Below are 22,169 nucleotides of genomic sequence, written 5' to 3' on the forward strand. Positions count from 1 at the left end.
AACCAATTACCAACATCTGCAGCAGCAGGCATACGTCCTGAAAAAAATAATAATGGGATGCTTGGCATATTCCTTAACAGGATCAAAATTATCATCCACCTCCACAATGATGCCCGTGGTGGATACTAGATCCTTCCAACTCTTTTGAGTGTCTTCGAAACCCTCATGCATCACCTGATAGACAAGCTGAGCCTCTGCAGAGTCATGAAGGAGGTCATCTTGACCCATAACCTGCTTTTGTTTTTTGTGTTGCACTGATCTCTCTTTCTGAAATGTCTTTTCATAAGCACAATCCGCCATTTGAAGGTGAGGGAATGAAGAACCCAAGAAAGAGGAAGCTTGAAAGGGAGTTGTAGAAGAAGGAACCCAGAACTAAAAGGGAGGCTGTGGATCACAAAGCAAGAACTAAGGAAAGGAGCAGGAAAGAGTGCTGAAGCTAAAGGAGATAGCGGGATAGAAGACTGTACGGAAAGGGCTGATAGCACGGAAGCTGTACGGAGCCAAAAAGGACAGAAGTTGTACGAATAACAAGGGACAAAAAACGTTGGCAGTACAGAAGCCGTACGGAAAAGAAAAGGGAGCTGTACGGAAAGAAAAGTACAGAAGCTGTACGGAAAGGAGAGGACAACAGGGTCGTGGAGGCAAGCCAGCATCATGGATCTGTACGGACGGGGCCAGACAGCAAAAAACAGGCAGCGTGCAGGGTACGAAAAGCTGTCAGATAGCGTACAGACAGAAAACATGCCCTGTATTCCCAACACACACTTTTTTTTGGGTGAAATCTTTGATTGATTATATTACATGAGTAGCAACCTCAAAACATGGTGCTACAATTACATTAACTACAAATTTCAGTATATGCCAAAAAGACCTCATGATCTATGCAGTGGGTTTGCAAGCAATCAAAGAAAGATTGTTGCAGAGAACGCCTGAAATAGCCAAACAGAGAGAGAGTAGGATCACCAAAGACTTTACAATTCCTATATGTCCATAAAGTCCATAGTGCCCAGTTGCGAACCCAAATGAAGAAAAGATGAAACTCTGGTCTGGATGGATGAAACTCAAATACCCAGAAGAACTTCCCAAACGGAAGAGATGGGAATCTCGCTCGTAGGCGTTGTCAAAGCATATCAAAAAACTCACGAGAGCACGGACAATGCCAAAACAAGTGAGGCACTGTCTCCGAAGAAGCAGAACATCTATGGCAAAGTGGAGGAGCAATGTGTCGATGAGCTAATAGCTGTCCAAATGGAAACACTCCCAAAAGAACTCGCCAAAAGAAAACCTGTTGCTGAAGCGGTACTTTATAGGCCCAAAGTTGCTGTAATCTTTTCCTCCACCACTTGGCTGGGCGATGCATTCGCCAAACAGAATCACCTCTCTCTGAAACCCAAGGTTGAGGCAAAAGGATTTTATACAATTTAGGCACAATAATTTGAGATAGCCTCAAAGGACGAGAAGAGGACCCTGAAAAAGTCAAAGTCCAATCTTCTAGCCAGTCCTGGAGTTCCAAAGGATGAATCGGAACAAAAGGCGAAAGCATAGAAGTAATTTGTTGCCACAAAGGACGATAACGAGAGCCCAATCCATATTTGGTGGTTGCTAGAGAAAAAGGGAGCACAGTACCAGCATCATCAATAACATCAGGAACCGAGGTGATGCCTTTAAACGAAACAAAGTAGGATCGTAGAGGTTCTTGTAAAGCAAAGGGAGGTTGAAAGACTTTCGACCAGTGAATGCTTTCAGCTCTCAACGAATTCCCAAGCAAAGACTGCCGACCATTCCATTCCAGATGAGAAAGAACGTGCTTCCAGTCTAGAAGCAGGCGGGAGACAAAAGGACAGCCAAGCAAAGTGCCATCAGTGCAGCCAAAAATGAAATCCCATTGATCGAGATGCCAATGAATCAACACAGAAATACTGATATGAGTGACCAGAGATCTAATCATAAGAGCCCAAGGCTGATCACCTTGCATAAATTGTAGCAACATTTTCCCCCTGCGGGCAAGGATATGCACGTGAATATCCGTGATGTTTAATCCACCATGCATCTTGGGAGAACAAGTGCGATGCATTGAAAGCAACCTAAGACTTTTTCTGCCATGTTTGGATTGCCAGAAGATTTCCATAAAGACAGACATGAAAGATGTAAGATCTGCCTTAGTAAACAGGATCAATGGCAAGTAAAATTGAATATATGCCAGAAGGATGGACTGCACTATTCGAAGACAAACGTGCAAAGGCTAGGTTGCGAGTTTTCAATACTCGAGCTTTTTCTGAAGCTTAGCCAAAACCCAATCAGTTTGTTGTCGGCGAGTGAGTTACCACCCCAAAGGGTAACCAAGATGACGAACAAATTGAGTGGGTGGAATGATATCTCCGGGCCATAAGAGACTATGCCAGTCTTTGGAATGCAAAGGGAGCAGCTTAGACTTCTGAAAATTAACATGAACACCAACTGCCAAACCATAAACAGAGAGGGCCTGCATCAAGGCACCGAGATCATGGGGCGTATTCTTCGGGGTAAAGAAAGAATCATCAGCATAAGCTTGAGCAATCATGCTGCGATTAGCATCCAATTCCAAACCATGAAGTGATCCTGTAGCCACAAGATGATTAATATATTGCAGCATAGGATGAGTAGCAATGGCATACAGTAAAGCACTGAGAGGGCATCCCTGGTGGACCGAACGACAAAGAGTCCACTCATCACAGATATCCCCAGAAAGAATGCAAGCCACATTTCTATCTCTGTAAAGCCACTAAATAACCTGCTGCATTTTTTGTCCAAACCCCAAAGCTTGCATAGTTTGTGAGATGAAATCCCATTGAACTGTATCAAAGGCTTTTGCAATATCTACCTACAAGAGTAGAACATCCTGCTGCGTGTATTTGGCATATTCAATCCCAATATAAGCATTGGCAATGTTGTCTGTGATATGGCGACGTGGAACAAAGCCATATTGGGAGGGAACCCATCATGCAAATAACCTTTAATACGATCAACCACCATTTTAGAAATGATCTTGTAAATGATTGGCATGAGCGTGATTGGCCTCCTATCACCAAGTGAATCACATAGCTGCTTTTTTGGAATCAGCTTGAGAAGACCCTTTTTCCATGACACAGGCATTTGCTGATTTCGCCATGTTGCATTTACTATTTGCAGCAAGGTGAATTTAAGAAGATCCCAGAAAGCAAGAAAGAATTCAACAGTGAGACCATCCCATCCTGGAGATTTCCATCTGCCACAGGATCTCAGTGCATCAGACAGTTCCCCTTTAGTGAAGGGATGTTCAAGTTCCAAAGCCTGAGCATCAGATAGAATTGGATGAACATGCTGCAAAAGAAGCTAACGTGTAGACACGACGTGAGGCGAAAGAGTATCCACATGCCCAAAATGAGTGGAGAAGTGCTGCACACATAAATCAGCAAGCTCTGAATGAGATGTTGACCAAGACGCATCAAGCATTCGGATCCGACAGATATTGGCAGCCTGTCTTTTGTAGTGTAAGCTCTTAAAAAATTGCTTGGAAGAGCAGCCTGTATCCAAGAAACACACACACACACACACACACACACACACACAAAAACTAATTCTCCAATCAAGGATGGGTTATGATGTAGCTTTCGTCTTAAATTCACGTGTTTGTAGTTTCATAGGCAGTACTTGCAGAGTAGATAAGTTTGGACTACTCATTCATTAGATATTTCACCTTTAGTGCAGAAGGTTTCTCAGCTTCTCACATGGCACTAAGGGTTAATTAGTCGCATATACATGAGGGCAAACAAGCAGCTAATTAGAGAAAATCTATAAAAAGATGTAGTTACTCTACTATTAGACTCAATACAAATTGCAGCCAGTCCCTGTCTGAGCCTCACCACAGTAAGAAAGGAAGATACTGATCTTTAGTTGCTTCTTTCCTTTCTATTTTTTTTCTTGTAGTACTCTATGCACCAGCTGCATAGTTACCGTGGAACGGGAACGTTTTGGGAACGTCAGATGCTAGAACGGGAGCGGGAGCGGGAGCGGGAACGGGAACGGGAACGGGAACGGGAGCGGATCGGGAACGTCGGGGAACGCCACGTTATATGACATGTCAGCATATGACATAAAATGACAAAACATTTAAAATATCCAAGGGGGCAGCCAAGAGTGTGGGGCAGCCAAGGGGACTCAGGCAGCAGGGACAGTAGGGACAGCAAAGGAGGAAGGCAGCAGGCTCAGCAAACGAGCCAAAAAACAGTCGCAACAGCTTATCTAACCGCCGCCGCCGCCGTCACGCAGGAGCACACAGGCCGGAACGCCCGGAACGGGCGTTCCGCCCTACGTTCCGGCACGTTTCGGAACGTTCCGCCTGATAGACACGTTTCGCTCTCGTTTCGCCCGTTCCGGGCACGCTTGCAGCTCCGGACCGGCGTTCCGGCGTTCCAGGAAGGCGGAACGCTGTTCTGTGGTAACTATGAGGTCCAGTTGACTCAGCTTAGTTTAATTAGGTACCACTCTGAAATTCAAGCAAGCAACCATCTATGTTACCCCTTATTTTTGGCATTCATCAGATTTTCTTTTGGTTTAATAAAAATAGGGCCTATACAAAATGTTGTTGTTAATATTCATTATTTAAGTGGCTTGATAAATTCATCAATAAACTGTCAAAATATCATCTTTTGTGATAAATCTCTGCAGACAGTAGAGTAAGATTTAACATCTGATCTGCTTTTGAGGTGATAGCTTAGCATGTGTCTATTATATTCATATTACACCAATGGAAGGGGATTGCTTCGTCAATGTCGTTGAAGTTTCTTTTGATTTACGTATTTCAATATCACAATTTAAGATTGTTTTCTCTCCATTTCCCTTTAATGTGCAGTCATCTGTGCGAAAAGTTCAAGTTCAAACAGGAGAGGTATGAGCCCTTCTCCAGACCTAATGCTTGAAATTGTGAGTTGTTTTACATAGCATAGATTTTGAGGATTCTATGTGACTTAAGGTGTATGTGAGTGTATACGTCATTTGGGATGGATTTGAAATTTTTAATGATTTAGGAATTTCACGTCACTTGTAAATTCAGTCTTACTATTCACATAGTGAGATAATTCTTCTCTACTAGATAAGTGTTTCCACATTCTACAACACCAGCTATCTTTTCTAAGCTTTTTTGCTTAGAAACGCTCCTTTGAGAGACTAAAATGAAATACCTAGGTTTCAAAGTCGCTTGAATGTCAAGAACGTGTGATGTAGGAGCATACATGCTTATTTCAAGCATGCCTTTAATGTTAATGAAGAGACAAGAGATATTGGCAGTCCCTGTTGTAGAGGACTGTAGGAAAAGGTGGACATAGTGGGGTATTTAGCAGCTGAAAGACAAGCCATTGCTATCTTTCTCTTGTTCATACTTCTCCATTATGGAGAGACTCGTTTAGTAGCTAGTCCTTGCTATGTGTGATAAAGTTTATGGTTTTCAATCTTATGAGTGACTCTCGTGAGATTGAAACTGCACTATGTTGTGTTTTTAGAGGATGAGTTTGGGAATGTTCCTAGATTCATCTAGGTATATGCTTCTGCCGTATTAGCGGACATGCAAATTTCACCTTGTGAAGTTTTCATCCAAGTTGCGGCGTGCTAGTATTGCGTTAATTCTTTCTATCTTAAATGGTGCGTTGCCCTATCAGCTAGATTTAGATTTAGATGCTCGTTTGGGAGAGACTAAACTGAAATCCTTTAGACTTCACAAGCAGTTGTAGCTTGAATGAAGAGATTTGGACTACTTTTTGATTAGCCTTCTCCTTTAGTGCTAGCCTTCGTCATGGCTGAGTTTGCCCTTCACCTCCGGAGTGCCGATAGAAACTCAGTATGAAGACTTTGTATAAATGGATGCTCAAGTATGTGTGGGTGTGTGGATTTGTATGTGTGAGAGCATACTTTTATACTATGGTCTACACCCACTATTGGGCGCTGATGACATCAGTGGGGGTGTCATAGTAGCTAGCCCCTGCTATGCGTGATGGAGTTTATGGTTTTCAATGTTATGAGTGACTCTCGTGAGATTGAAACTGCACTATGTTGTGTTTTTAGAGGATGAGTTTGAGAATGTTCCTAGATTCATCTAGGTATATGCTTCTGCCGTATTAGCGGACATGCAAATTTCACCTTGTGAAGTTTTCGTCCAAGTTGCGGCGTGCTGGTATTGCGATAATTCTTTCTATCTTAAATGGTGCGTTGCCCTATTAGCTAGATTTAGATTTAGATGCTCGTTTGGGAGAGAATCAAATGAAATCGTTTAGACTTCACAAGCAGTTGTAGCTTGAATGAAGAGATTTGGACTACTTTTTTATTAGCCTTCTCCTTTAGTACTAGCCTTCGTCATGGCTGAGTTTGCCCTTCACCTCCGGAGTGCCAGCAGAAACTTAGTACGAAGACTTTGTATAAATGGATACTCAAGTATGTGTGGGTGTGTGGATTTGTATGTGTGAGAGAATACTTTTATACTATGGTCTACACCCACTGTTGGGCGCTGATGACGTGAGTGGGGATGTCATAGTAGCTAGTCCCTGCTATGCGTGATGGAGTTTATGGTTTTCAATCTTATGAGTGACTCTCATGAGATTGAAACTGCACTATGTTGTGTTTTTAGAGGATAAGTTTGGGAATGTTCATGGATTCATCTAGGTATATGCTTCTGCCATATTAGCGGACATGCAAATTTCACCTTGTGACGTTTTCGTCCAAGTTGCGGCCTATTGGTATTGCGATAATTCTTTCTATCTTAAATGGTGCGTTGTCCTATCAGCTAGATTTAGATTTAGATGCTTGTTTGGGAGAGACTAAAATGAAATTGTTTAGACTTCACAAGCAGTTATAGCTTGAATGAAGAGATTGGGACTACTTTTTGATTAGCCTTCTCCTTTAGTGCTAGCCTTCGTCATGGCTGAGTTTGCCCTTCATCTCCGGAGTGCCGACAGAAACTCAGCACGAAGACTTTGTATAAATGGATGTTCAAGTATGTGTGGGTGTGTGGATTTGTATGTGTGAGAGCATACTTTTATACTATGGTCTACACCCACTGTTGGGCGCTGATGACGTGAGTGGGGATGTCATAGTAGCTAGTCCCTGCTATGTGTGATGGAGTTTATGGTTTTCAATCTTATGAGTGACTCTCGTGAGATTGAAATTGCACTATGTTGTGTTTTTAGAGGATGAGTTTGGGAATGTTCCTGGATTCATCTAGGTATATGCTTCTGCCATATTAGCGGACATGCAACTTTCACCTTGTGAAGTTTTCGTCCAAGTTGCGGCCTGCTGGTATTGCGATAATTCTTTCTATCTTAAATGGTGCGTTGCCCTATCAGCTAGATTTAGATTTGGATGCTCGTTTAGGAGAGACTAAAATGAAATCGTTTAGACTTCACAAGCAGTCGTAGCTTGAATGAAGAGATTTGGACTACTTTTTGATTAGCCTTCTCCTTTAGTGCTAGCCTTCGTCATGGCTGAGTTTGCCCTTCACCTCCGGAGTGCCGACAGAAACTCAGTACGAAGACTTTGTATAAATGGATGCTCAAGTATGTGTGGGTGTGTGGATTTGTTTGTGTGAGAGCATACTTTTATACTATGGTCTACACCCACTGTTGGGCGCTGATGACGTCAGTGGGGATGTCATAGTAGCTAGTCCCTGCTATGCGTGATGGAGTTTATGGTTTTCAATATTATGAGTGACTCTCGTGAGATTGAAACTGCACTATGTTGTGTTTTTAGAGGATGAGTTTGGGAATGTTCCTGGATTCATCTAGGTATATAGACTCGTTTAGTTGGTTGGAGACACTTAATTAGTTGAGAGCATTAGAGTGAGAATTCTCAAGGACTAAATCATTGTATGGAGATATATATATATATATATATATATATATATATATATATATGTATTGTAGAGTAACCTCTGCTTCAATTATGTCGGCTCATTTTTACTTCTTACGTTGAGCGCTGTGGTGCATATGCGAGGAGAGAAGTGAGAGAGATCAAGTGAACTCGTGATAGAGTTGCTTTGGGAGTTCTTTAATGAATGTGTATGTATTGTGGAAGCTTGAAAGCTATGTCAATTGTGCGTGGTTCCAGTCACCAAACGAAGCGGTATGAGTGTGGATTATTCTAAACAAATCTAGGTCGCTTCCAATACTTGCAGCAGAGTATTCTTGAGTGAAAGACCAGCCTACAGCTCAAGTTTTAGGCTCAGTTGATGCTTCAATGAACAGAAACCGAAGGACAAATTGCAAGCAGCCTCAAATTTTGAAGCAGCGGCAACAACTCCTTTGTGGAAACTCCAATTAAAGTATAGCTTGGTGGGCACGTGATCCACATATAGACCGACAAGCTAGTTGAGTTGGGTGGTATTTGGAGGTGATTTCATTGGGGTATGTATGTTTTGTGTTTCAGTTCTAGTTTTCAGTAGATAGCCCGTAAAGGAAGCTAGCTTGCGAGTTTAAGAATGTGCTTTGGTGGCTGAGTAGAGGTCACATGGGAGTATGTGTTGGTTGTGTTTCATCTTGATTGAAGCTTTGGATTGTGAGTTATTGGACCAGTGAAGTGGTTGGATTGAGTTGGCTTAAACCAGTGAGCTGGTTGATTGGTTGACTGAAATCAGCAAGGTGGTTGAGCTTCGGGTCAAACTAATTGCGGTCACATGTTGTGGGACCAAGAAACCAGCTAACTTGTTGTGCTTAAGGTGCTTTATGCTTTTGTGCAGCCTTCAGGTTGCTTGAAAAGAGGCTTGCACATTTGTTTGAGCCTGCGGATTCACTGTGTATGCCATTTTGATATCAACCTGCAAGCAAGGTGGTATCTGGAAAGGATTTGCAAAGTATTTGTATCATGGCAATTGAATATACTCCTTGTAGTCCAACTATGAAATCCATGGAGATACTTTCCCATGCTGTGGGTGTAGGCACCTACTACCAAGACTATAAATAGGCCTTGGTAGTCCATTTTCCAGACTGTTCTTGTGACCTCCAGCCTTGCAGTTTTCTCCTATACCATTGCGGGTCTTGCTGCAGTTCTGCGGCCTGCCTGGTGTACACGTATCTCCAAAATGCTGCTAGCAGGTGTGCATTACTTAACCTTGGTAAGTCTATCCTCTACCTAGTCTACTGCTTGTTGTCCTCATTTGGGGGCTCACGGGTGCTAAGGAGAAAAGCACCAACCTCTCAACGTGTCGTGGGAACTTCGAGGTGTTGCTGAAGAAGAGCTCACCTGATTCTAACCCTCGTTTGAGAGCTTATCCTTCACAATGCCATCCACGGATGTTACCTCTGTAGCTTGCAAATCACATCTCACAAGTTTCTCTACAAGAAAAGAACACAAGAGAAGAGAGAGGAGAGGGGAGAGTGTGAGCGTGTGAATGGGAAAGGAAACGTAGGCATGGAAGCAACAAGAAGGGAGTAGACACAAGACACCAAAGCTTGGAAGCAAGAGAGCTTGTATTCTCCACAATGTATAATGAGCTCCAAAGCCAAAAAGTTGGCTTTTATACATGACCCTTGTCGAAACCCTAATTCTGACCGAATTCTCTACTAGCCTCTATTCTCACTCTTTTAGGCCAATGTGTTTTGCTAGTCTAAGTGGAGGGAACAAGTTGCATGGCTCATATAATCAATGGTATTACATGTCTATTCTGCAAAATCAATAACTTTTCACTAAGCTTCTAAGTGTTGGGCAATGGGAAAGTAACGAGAGAAGCACGTTCAAGCAAAAGCTAGATATCACAAATAGTTCTGCACATATTTGCCAAAGACATACTTTGACCAATTCTCTCCTTTCTATTCTTGATCCAGTCATATGGATTGTGCAAAGGTCGTGGTTGTTGGACTGTTGTCAATGAAGATCATTCCTTTTGTGCACTTGTTTGAGCCTTCCCTGGTGGCTGCATTGCTTCCTAGGCCTGTAGTGGATCCTTTGTTGTGGAATTGTTGCTAATAGGATTAATATTTCTTTTGGTGATGTGTTGCTTTCAGTGCAGGATTCCGTTGTAATAGGTACTGCATTGTATGAGCGATTGCAGTGGCTAGGTGTTGGGTGGATTGATTGGAGCTGAGTACTTGCAGAGAAAGAAGAAGGGAAAAAATGTAAGGTGTAAGTTATTAGGAAGAAGGTCTTACTAGGGATTGATATTTTACTGTTAGTGGAGTAAGTACCATTTTATTCTCCTTCTAACATAGCAAGTCAGCACGTTGACTTAGCTCCAAGACTTTGACAAGCAAGTCAGCATGCTGACTTAGCTCCAAGACGTTGACATATCAAGATCATCAATTCAACTAAAACTAAGTTATCTGGTCAACTTTTGCTGAAAATATCAACATAAAATCAATGATATTACATGTCTTTTCCTGCAAATCATGAAATATTACAAGTATTTCTGCACATATTTTCCAAAGACATACTATTAACCAAATCGGTTAACAACAGGTGGGTCATTGACTTCTAACACCGCCTCTCAATGATGCAATTCCCACCCTTCGAATGATGTGCTCTAGTTGGTTCTGGAAGACATGAAATGTTGTTAGTGGTTGGATAGTACATCAATGATCAGCTCCCAAGTAAGTGGTAATGGAGTCTGGACCTTGATGTGCTTTGTCCATGCACGTAAGACAGGGTTCTTTGCAATGGCAATGTAATCCTGATTGTCGCTGATGATGACCATTGCATCCTCCTGAAGCATATCTTCAAAATCCACCGCAACAGCCATGTCTCACATGTTGCAATACAAGAAGACTTGTACTCAGCGTCTATAGAAGAAAGGACGACTTATGGCTGTTTCTTGCTTAGTCATGAAATGAGCCAGATGTTGGACGCGGAGTATCCTAGCCACTTGCCCAATCTGAGATACCCTAGGCAGTGAACTGGGTTTCTCAGGAACAGGACGGTTTCTTTCTTTCAGCCTTTTCTGGTTTTTTTCCATACTGAGTACCTTCGGGGCTGCTGTCTTGTATGAAATCTTTCAAGCATTAATAGAAGGTTCCTTTCCTTGAAAAAAAAAAAAACAATCCTTTTCACCTCGCAAGACATATAGCACATTGTGGGGGTTAAAGGTCACTGTGCCTTTACCCCGGTTATGTACAATACTCAAACACATATATAAATGAATGAAAAAGAAGATTAGGGTGGTTCTGTACCCACCAAAACTTGTGGCTCTCTATCTCTCTCTCTCCTTCTTCCGTTCTTGCTTCCGTTGAGAGCACTCTCAACTGGTATCAGAGCCCGGGTGATCTAGCTGAGCATGCGTGAATGCTTGAAGTTCAGCAGCTCTGTGGGAGGAAGGAGAAGCTCTGTGGGAAGCTTTGTGGGTGACTTTACTTACATCCGAGTGTGCAAAGACCTTGGAGGAACCTTTGGAAAAGTTACTTTGGCTTTGAGAAGTGGTTTTGAGAGCCTGTTTAGTGGTTTTAAAGAAAAAGTCGTTTTTTGAGCTTTTCCCTATTCCGTTCGATGACAGAGACTCCGTATTGACTTGTAGAGGCAACTATTGCTTGCTTTTGGTGTCCACATTACTTCAGGAGCTTGGAAACACCTTCATTCTTGAATCTGGGATCATTTCATTGGATTTCTGGCTGACTGTGTCAGTTTCTGCGTTTTTTGCCCGGGTGTTGGAACTCAAGTTTGGAGCAACCATTTGCAGATCTGTCAGTTCCGGTGGACTCAGGAGGTCCTAAAACCTCTATGTTGCTCATCATTCGCACTCCGGTCGAGTTTACAAACAGCTCTGTTTTCAAAAACGTTTTTCAGTCCGTGTGTTGGACCCAGTGATTGAGACCACGGTTTTCAAAACCGTCTGTCCCATTGCGTTCCGGACGCCCAAAAACCCCTATCTGTCAGTTCTTGCGCGATTCGGTGGAGGATTTTCAGAGTTATAGATCTCTGTGTATTCGATTTTATCTCTCTGTTATGCATTTTTCATTCTAAGGTTTTGAAACCTTAGATTTATGCCACATGGCAGTGGATAAGTGTTGACTCCCATTTCTCACTCATCGGTTGGGATTTTGGAGTTCTGGCAGAAGAGAGATATTTGCAGATTTTCTTGTTGATTCCGATTATGCAATGGCGCCCATGTTTTGAGGCATCTCAGGTTCTATTTTCAGTAGCGGTCATTACCGTGGGACTATGATTTCTTGAGCATACCTTATGCAGATCACTCTGGTTGCAGTTTGAGCAGTGTGCGCTCATTCGTGGTGTGCATTGGGTTGCAGTGGATGATTTATAGGCCATTTGGATGCATTGCAGTCCTTATTGAATGCGCTGATAGGCCCAAATTGCCTTGTGGGATGCTATTTTTATGGACGCTTTGCACATGGATGCTATTTTATGCTGAGGGACAGCTTTGACACATTGCAAGTGATGCACTGATAGTGCTATGCTCTCTTGGATGAGATATTATTGATGCATATGCCAGTGGACGGTGCTTATGCTTGAGTCATTTGGCACTTATTGGCATTTTCTTTTGGGCCAGATTTGCTCATATGGATGCATAGTATATGCACATGAGTCAGATGCATCTTTTGATGCTTTGAGCTTTGAGTTTTGGTGATATTTCACTCTACTGTGGCATACACATTTGGGTGCATCTGGTATTTGGTGTGATTCTCTTTTGCAGGCACTAGCATTTGGGATTTTGTTTCATTTGCATCATGGCATCCTGTTCCATGCCTGAAAAGGAGTTTTTCAGCATTAAAAAGTTTGATGGGACAAACTTTTCTTTGTGGAAAGAACAAATAAGGGATGTGCTTATTCAAAAGAAGCAGATTAAACCCTTGGCAGGTATTGAAGCTAAGCCTGCAGATATGTCTGAGGATGATTGGAATGAGTTGGATGCATTAGCAAAGTCTACTATTAGACTTCATCTTGCAGAGTCAGTTTATTTCACAGTACTAAATGAGCAGACTACGGAAGATTTGTGGAAGAAACTGTGTGCCACTTATGAGAAGGAAACTGCCTCTAATAAAGTTTACCTCATGAAGAGGTTGTTTGAGCTGCAGATGAAGGTGCAGATGAAGGAAGGGGTCTCCATTGCTTCTCACTTGAATGAATTCAATATTATTTTCAGCCAGCTTCAAGCTCAGAAGATGAATTTTGATGCGGAGACTAAGGCAATATTTCTCTTATGTTCATTGCCATCCTCATGGGATACCTTCCGTACAGCTGTCAGTAACTCTGCACCTGGTGGAGTACTGAAATTTGATGATGTTGTGGGTAGCTTGTTGGCCGAGGAGATTAGACGGAAGTCTATGGACAGCAACAAGCAGGATGCAGCCTTAAATGTGCAAAGGGGCAGATCACAGTTCAGGGGGAAGTCCCAAGAAAGAGGGAAGTCTCGTAGCAACTCTAGGGCACGGAACATTAAGTGTTACCACTGTGTCAAGAAGGGCCATATGAAAAAGGATTGTTACAAGCTGAAAAGAGAGCAAAAGGATAAGAAAAAGAATGCAAATTGGGGTGCAAATCAAAAGGAAGAGAGTCCAAGGGAGGACAAAGGAAAAGTGAAGATCGAGGAGATCAGTGCAGTCACACACGATAGTGACAATGCGTTCTCTTCATGTCTAGTTTATCTGTAGAGTTTCTTACCACTTCAGATGATGCATGTTCCCAGGATTGGATTTTGGATTCTGGTGCTTCATTCCATGTTACTCCCCATAGGGAATGGTTCTCCACTTATGATAAGAGGGAGCTCACATCCCCTCGTACTCCAGAGCAAAATCCAGTTGCAGAAAAGATGAACCGTACCATTCAAGAAAGGTTGCAATGCATGCTTTCCAATGCAAGTCTTTCTGGTGGCTTTTGGGCTGAGACAATGAAGACTTTAGTGCATGTGATCAATAGATCACCTAGTAAGAGTTTGGATGGTGGTATTCCTGAAGAGGCATGGAGTGGCAAGAAGCCCTCTTACTCTCATTTGCGTATATTTGGGTGTGAGGCATATGCACATGTGCCAAAAGAGCTTCGAAAGAAGCTAGATCCTAAGTCTAAGAAATGCATCTTTCTAGGTTATGGTGAAAGTGGAGAGATGGGCTATCGTCTCTGGGATCCAGAAGCAAAGAAGATCATACGCAGCCATGATGTGGTCTTCAATGAGAAGAAGATGCATAAGGCACTCATGAGGGATGTGGAAATGAGGAGAATCACTTTCCAGGATGTGAATCCACCTGCCGATGTTGATAGACAGCAAGCTGTCCATGCACCAAATGTGCAAGAAATGGTACCACCAAGTACTCCCACAGGTATACAATTAAGGGTAGATGATGAATCATCTATTGGTGGAAATAATGAGCCAAATGTGGCTGATATGCAAATGGGACAGCAAGCTGAAATGCATTTGAGAAGATCATCTAGAGTATCTAGACGACCTGATAGGTTTGTTCCAGGGGTAGACTATGTGATGCTTACTGATTGCGGGGAGCCTTCTTGCTACAGAGAGGCTATGATGCGTGAGGATCAATGCAAGTGGGAGTATGCTATGCAATCAGAGATGAGTTCACTTATGAAGAATAAGACTTGGGACTGCCTAGGTACAAGGCTCGTTTGGTCGCTAAAGGGTTCAAGCAAGAGAAGGGTGTGGACTTTGATGAGATATTCTCTCCAGTTGTGAAGATGACCACACTTAGATGCATGCTTGGACTAGTGGCATCAGAGGATATGGAGCTTATGCAAATGGATGTCAAGAGAGCTTTCTTGCATGGGGATTTGCATGAGGAAATTTACATGGTGCAGCCGGAAGGCTTTGAAGAAAAGGGCAAAGAGCATTTAGTTTGCAAGCTGAAGAAGAGTCTCTATGGTCTTAAGCAAGCGCCTAGAGAATGGTATCAGAAGTTTGATGCTTTCATTTGGTCCTAGGGTTTTAGAAGGAGTGAAATTGATCACTGCCTCTACACTAAAAGGGCTAAGGATAATAGCCTGATAATCTTGGCACTATATGTGGATGATATGCTATTGGCTAGCAAGAATACTTATGAGCTAGATGCATTAAAGGCCAAGTTGCATGAGGCCTTTGATATGAAGGATTTGGGATTTACAGGTCATATTCTTGGTATGCGCATCACGCGTGATCGGAGTAGGAAACTCCTTTGGCTTTCACAAAAAGAGTATGTTACAAAAGTATTGCAGCCTTTCAATATGGAGGGGGGGAAGGCAGTGAGTACTCCATTGCCTCCATATGTGAAACTGAGTCACACAGATAGTCCTAAATCAGATGAGGAGAGGGCCCTGATGACCAAGGTTCCTTATGCATCAACGGTTGGGAGTCTTATGTATGTTATGATAGCTACTAGATCAGACATTGCATTTGCAGTGGGAGTTGTTAGCCGGTATATGGCTAATCCAGGAAAGAGGCATTGGGAGGCAGTTAAGTGCATCATGAGGTACATGAAGGGTACCAAGGAGATGTGCATCTGCTTTGGTAGAGGAGACATGCGTGTACTTGGGTACACAGATTCAGACTATGCAGGGCATGTGGATAGTAGGAGATATACTTCTGGTTATGTGTTCACCTTTACAGGTGGTGCAGTGTCGTGGATGTCTGGTGCACAGAAGTGCGTTGCTTTGTCTACCACATAGGCTGAGTATGTTGCAGCCACAGAGGGTTGCAAGGAGGCTATATGGCTTGATCGGCTAGTGGGAGATTGGGGATTCATATAGGTGTACCGACATTGCATAGTGATTCCATGAGTGCTATTCAGCTAGCACGAAATCCGGTCTTTCATGCAAAGACCAAACACATTGAGGTCAGGTACCATTTCATCAGGGAGGTACTTGAGGACAAGCGCATAGAGCTTGTCAAGGTTCATACAGATGATAACCCTGGAGATATGCTGACGAAGAGTCTACCTAGTCAGCGGTTTGAGTATTGTCGTATATTGATGGGCATTGGATAGTATGCTCACTGGTTGTTCTCCCTTAAAGGCACATTGTCCTTTAAGTGGGAGGTTGTGGGGATTAAAGGTCACTGTGCCTTTACCCCGGTTATGTATAATACTCAAACACATATATAAATGAATGAAAAAGAAGATTAGGGTGGTTCTGCACCCACCAAAACTTGTGGCTCTCTATCTCTCTCTCTTCTTCTTCCGTTCTTGCTTCCGTTGAGAGCACTCTCACACATCGTTCATCTTGAACTGATAAATGTGCTTTTTTAATCTATGGTTGGTTCTTCTTAGAATGCCAAGCCTTACCCAGGGCAATATCTACTTGAGCAAGCCTGGTCATTTCGAAATCCAGCTTCTCTGCGAATTCAAAGTTTCAATTGGGTAACCCTTTGGTCCCATATTCGGTTAAACTTCCATCTGCCATTTTTGACCGTATATGCATAGTCAGATGGACTAGTCTTTAATTTCAGCCTCTTTAGGAGCTTGGAGTTAATTATATTGTGCATTGATGCTAAGTCAAACAACACAATGATGTCATGATTGGCCACTTGCCCCTTCATCTTAATTAACTCCGTATTGCTAAAGGTTGTATACCCCGCTGTTGTGGGCTTTGATAGGATATTATGAGGTGCACTGTTTACTAACTTAGCGATAGAAGCGCATAGCAAGACAGGTAGTGACCTCAGAGAAGATCCTGCTAGGTGAATCTCCATCTGTTCTGCTCTGGGACTTGCCTCCATCTCTACGTTGCACTCTAAGATCACCATGTCAACCATCCGACGATCCTTGTTTCCTAGACAATCTTTCCACTGATGAGGCTGAAGGCATCCAAAGCACAAGCCTTGTCTCCTCGCTTTCTCTTTTTGCTCTGGGATCAAAGAATATTTTGACCAAGCCTGGGCTGCCATTGGAGTTACTTTTCTTTTCACCCCAATGGTGGTACTTGGTTTGGAAGGAGTCTCAACTGGCTTTGCTTGCTTGGCTTGACCACTAGGTTGTGAGATGCTCCCTTTACTCACCCACTTCTTCTTGAACCTAGTTTTCTTTGAGTATTCATACCGAGTCTCAGCCTGCACAAACCCACTTGGTCTGTTTCCTTTGGCATCCTCATAGTTCAAGGCTATGGCAATTGCTTCATCTAGAGTGTTCGCGTACTTAGCCCGAACTTCCATCTTAATTCTATCATTCAGTCCGAAAATGAAATCCTTCACCTGTACCGATTGAGAAAGAGGTTCATAAACCTTCATTACACATTCTTAGAATGTATCAGTGTATTCAGCCACTGATGAATTTCTCTGATGAAGGTTTCTATACTGATCCCAAGCTCAGGATTCTTGGTCTGGAGGCAAGAAGTGTTTTCTAAATTCTTTCTTGAACCCCTCCCAAGTAGTGGATGCCACTTTATCCCTCTGCTGTTTTATCCACCATCTATCCACTTCCTCATTAAACATGTGGGTTGCCTCGTGGATTTTCTTCATGTCATTCCTGATTCACAAATGGCAAAATCCTCTTCCCATTTGTGCAACCAGGTTTCTATGACATTAGAAGTACGGTCAAACATCCAATCATAATACTTTTCTGGCCTATAATAGGCAATATTAGGTACCTTAGCCCTCCTAGGCTTGACTGTATGAACACTGGTTTCAGGCTTCATTGGAGCTTTTCCTTTTTCTTCGTAGGATGGTCTAGTAGACATACTATGAACCATTTTTCTAAGCTCAATTGCCCTACATTTCCTTGTAGTTGCTGAGCAAAAAGCTGTTGTAAGGCATCCCTCTAATAAGGCAATTCTACCAAATAGTGTATGGGCCGCTAGGCGCGACACCTGTGGGGTCGGCCGGACTTCTGATTCTACGAGATCCAACCTTGAAGCCTCTTCTTCAACCTCCATTGCTATAGCTTTACCTTATCCATAGTCTCAGGTTAAAAAAAAATTTAACCCTATGTGGGTTGGTTGATTGTTTTTTTAAATATAAAATAAACGCTGTCTCAAAACTGAATCTTAAAGTGCATGTACCAACTCCAAAACCCCTTTCTATACTGGCATAATCCCAAATACTTGCAACTTACCAAACTACTAGAACAACTTCTCAAATCACAGCTGTACAGGACAATCCTCGCAACTATTAAAACTTTCAACTGTAAATTTGCAGAATAACTAGAATATAATTACTCAAAAGAAAAGAGAGAAGATGCCCCTTGGTCTTATGCTGCTCGAGAAATCAACTTGCCCCTGCAAACCACACCCAATATGTACTTATGACTTGTGAGCACCTCATATACCTCATTAGATGGTATCCTGCTACCTAAATGAATGCCGAATTTCAGTTAGACCCTCACAAAATCAGTTCATAAACAATGGGCAAGGCATCTGCGTTCAGATAATCAAAGGCTTCCACGCCTAGAGTGACCACCAGCCTTTATGGCCCCCATGTGAAAAAGAGCAAGGCAACGGCTGTTCCGATAGGGAGCAATAAAAGTAATGGCGCAAGGCAACGCCATGGCATGCATTTGGCGTCGTTGACAACTCTGCTCCCGTCTTCTACTATGAAACAGAATTATTAGCACAAAACGGAGAGCATTTAGCAGGATGCTCCAGCTGTGCTTGGGACACAAAGTTTTTTTCCAATACAAACAAGGAGCTTTCTCATGCTGGCACTCCTACGCACCCTTATATACAAAGAGAGGATGCTGCCCCGTCACAGACCACTCCTTGTCTGATTAAAAGTCCCATAATTTATACGAGCTTTGTCAACTTACGCGTCATCCGCCGTTCCCACTCACGTAGAGAGGACCCTGACTCATCTACTACACAGAGAAGGGCGAACTCACACGATCAGATATACCGGAGTATAGAAAGAAGAGGGACAAGATAGACCAGAGTTAGAAAGATGAGGGATAGATTCCAAATGAACCAGGGTTTTTTACTGGTAGGGGAAATTTCAAGGCAAATGACAGTCGTGGAGGAGGCTGTAGACCGAATCAAGCACAAAATGCAGCACCTGGTAGGAGGCAGCTGGATCAGCAAACCATTACAAGGTAGAGAGAGGACTTGTGCATTGGAGAACACAAGTTTTTGGAGTGTACCTTTCAGTACAGCCTAGGAGGCAGCAAAGGTAAAAGGTGTTGCAAGCTGAGCAGGTAGCAGATAGATTGGAAACTGAGATTTTGAAAGCATGGGGACAGGTGGGAGAGAAACAAGCCTTTTTCTTGTTTGATAATGGCCCTTCTCATAATATTATTTCACCAGAGTTGGCTTTATCTTTGGGGATTGTTTTAGAGGGAGGAAAGCAATAGGAGCATTCCATGATTCACCCGTGAATTTACTGTATTTGTTGGCAGCCAGCTGAGAGTACACATCCAGGCTACCAGTATCGCATGGACTTCTTAGCTGGGAGGATAGCCAATGTGGATATGGTGTTGGAATGTCTTGGTACTATATATGCAGCCCACTTGTGATTAGAGGAGGAACACAGTGACTGTTCTATGCGTAGGGCAAGAGATCAATATTCAGGTCGGAGTTTCAGGCAGCCATGAGTCACATCCAGGTATGAAAGGTATTTAAGAAATCAGTCTGCTGTTATTTGATTTATGTACAAGAGTCTGACAGAGAAGGGAAAGAGGATAGTCTCACTGAAGAAGAGAGAGTTCAAGGAAAGATTTCTACAGGAGTTGCCTAAGTCACTGCCACCGAGGATCTCACCATAGACTTGCCTAGTAGCACACCACCGTTAGATCCCTTACAGAGTGAGCCAGCCACAACATGATGAAATTCAGAGACAGGTCCAAGAAATACTTGCATAAATAATTAAAATGTTTATGGATCTAGTCTCTTGGTCCATGGAATCAATACATGATACTTGATACTGGCTTGTCTAGTCACCTGATACTCGATAATATTCCCATAGGTAGGGTTAAATGTTTCTGTGCTTCATGACTTGAGATGAGTTCTGTCCCAAAGTTTCCACATTTCTGTTGATGTAACTTTTCACTACTTGATAGATTAGACAAGCTTCTTCTGTAGCTATGATATCCAATGCAACCATATTGAGCAACGTGCATCAGTACCACTCATTGGGTTCCATATCAATATTGACAGCAGATGTTTGCTTCTTGAATACTGACATTTGCTTCTTGCTTCTCAGCTGATTCTGGAATACTGATAACTGCTACTTATGTCTCAACATGCTTTCCATGAAGTATTTGACGTCCAAAGAACAAATGTTGTCTGATGTCAACATCAAATCTGTCCTTCATTGCAGCATTGGTCACCATTGGATGTACCACTGATTGCATCATTGCTCTTTCCTTTGTTACGAGAGCAGTTTGCTACTTTATGGCCTTTCTTATGCAGTGGAAAAATGCGTTTTAAGAGAAGTTTTCCTTCGGGCAGTTTGACCCAAGTATATGACACCAGACACACTCGTTCTTGTCCTCTTGCTGAATTTGTATTGCTGATTTGCCCAAGGCTCTAGGTCTTTGTAATTGATTTTCTCACCATATGCACAAAGCTTCTCTTTCAACTCTTGAATGTGTAACAAGTGATCAGTGATGACTATCAACATGATGACAATATGAAATAAAACACAAGACTCAATTAATATCAAATTTAAAGAATGCTGCCTATTACTCTGTGAGACATGCCTCTAAATACAATGCATGGCTGCTCCTCCAAGGTTTTTCAAGGTCCATCATATGTGGAGCCCATCATATGTGGAATAACTCTTGCTGTTCTACATGGCACTCTTGTCCCTAACTCTCCTAAAAGGTCTAGTGACACTATGATGATGAGCTCCTCCTGAGCATCTAGTCATCCACACATCAAGTCCACAAAATGGTTATGACTACAGTCCCATCTCCATGATCACCTTAAGTCCTTTCACAAACAAGATCCCTCAAGTCGTCACTTTCTTGCAAAACTCAAAGAGCACACAATGAACTGAGGGTCGTTTGAGTAGCATGCCCTTCATCAGCCGCAAGGATTTTTTTTCCTTCATCTCTCTAGAGAAGAGATGTAATTACCTCTCTAGAGCAAAAGTCAATGAACTTCGTGTAGGAGACCCAAGCTAGAGGTCTACAACATCTAGTGATTAAAATTCTTGCAAGGACATTGGAGATCCCATTGAATCTTTTCTAAGCTAAGAAACAAACCCACACATAAGTGTAGTCTTATTATCGTGCTAGAACATTTATGTGATTGAGGGTGTCAAATAAGGGGATTTTATATGCCGTCAAAGTATGCTTCTGGGTCTCGTTTCTTTTTATTGGGGAGGGTTGGAAATACGAATAAAAAACTTCTATTTTGAAAATAGTTCTATATTCTATTTACGCTTTCCCTTTCCATGTATGCCCTAACATGGATTACCATTGTCCATCTACCCACTAGATGTGAGTCTAGATAGGGAAATCCAACTCATTTTAGACCACAAGCCCCCCTCCCTCTCCCCTAGCTTGCCTCTTTCTCCTCTCTATTGATATTCAGCATGCCTTGGTTCAAAGACCTACCATGTCAGCGTGCCACATCAGCATGCCATGTCATCACACCACATCAACATGTGACATGTGGCAGCCCATGTCATCAGTCCAAAGTCTTGTCATAAAGTCATTGGTGGTGTCAGATGTAGTTATCCCGACTTTGGGAACAAAGATCAAGTGTGCCTTGGCCAAGAGTCATGGACATGCCACCCATGGATTCACAGGAACTGGTCCCTTCATGTGGATTCTAGTGTTGAAAGGGGATTGAACATCTCATGTCAAGAGGAGAGGTAGCCACCCCGCACGAGGAGGTGGGAGCTCTCTATAAGTAGCCCCATCTTCCATTTGAGATGATCAGGTGTTTGTCTCCATTAGTCTTGTCCTAATCAGTTGGCCAATTTTTGAAATTCTCAGTTCTGTTTTCTTGCCACAGCCATGTGCAGACCTTTTTCTCTCTACTCGGTTTTTTCTCTTGCCAACACCCTTGTCTCATCCCCCAAGTGTAACATATGTTTTTATCAGAAATAATATGGCATCCTTGGTGGATTGTGCAAGACTTGAACCTTGACATGGCCATTGGAACCGATGGAGTGTCCAAGACTTGAACCTTGACATGACCATTGGAACTGATACACAGTCCGCAAGAACAAATCCTTGGAGGGCTTGAACATAAAGTGAATATGCCACAGCAGTTTACATGGAGGTGCATTTGAAGCAATGCTTCAGTACGTTGTAGAGCCTCCAAAGTTTCCTATCGTACAGTTTCATTCCTAGGTCTCAAAGTTTCCATTATACTAC

General features: G+C 42.7%; 1 protein-coding gene across 2 annotated transcripts in view; it reads left to right on the forward strand.

The window, feature by feature from the left end:
• QC (glutaminyl cyclase) overlaps positions 1-22,169 on the forward strand; it is a 79,152-nt gene that overhangs the window by 19,146 nt on the left and 37,837 nt on the right. For both annotated transcript variants that reach the window (XM_087388354.1, XM_087388353.1), the window contains exon 4: positions 4,871-4,906. In XM_087388354.1, coding sequence (XP_087244480.1) covers positions 4,871-4,906 — 36 coding nt within the window. The remainder of the gene's footprint in view (positions 1-4,870; positions 4,907-22,169) is intronic.

This window comes from Dipteris shenzhenensis, chromosome 17 (genome assembly GCF_047967505.1).
Source record: "Dipteris shenzhenensis isolate YYH24624 ecotype China chromosome 17, Dip_SZ_1.0, whole genome shotgun sequence".
Lineage (NCBI taxonomy): Eukaryota > Viridiplantae > Streptophyta > Polypodiopsida > Gleicheniales > Dipteridaceae > Dipteris > Dipteris shenzhenensis.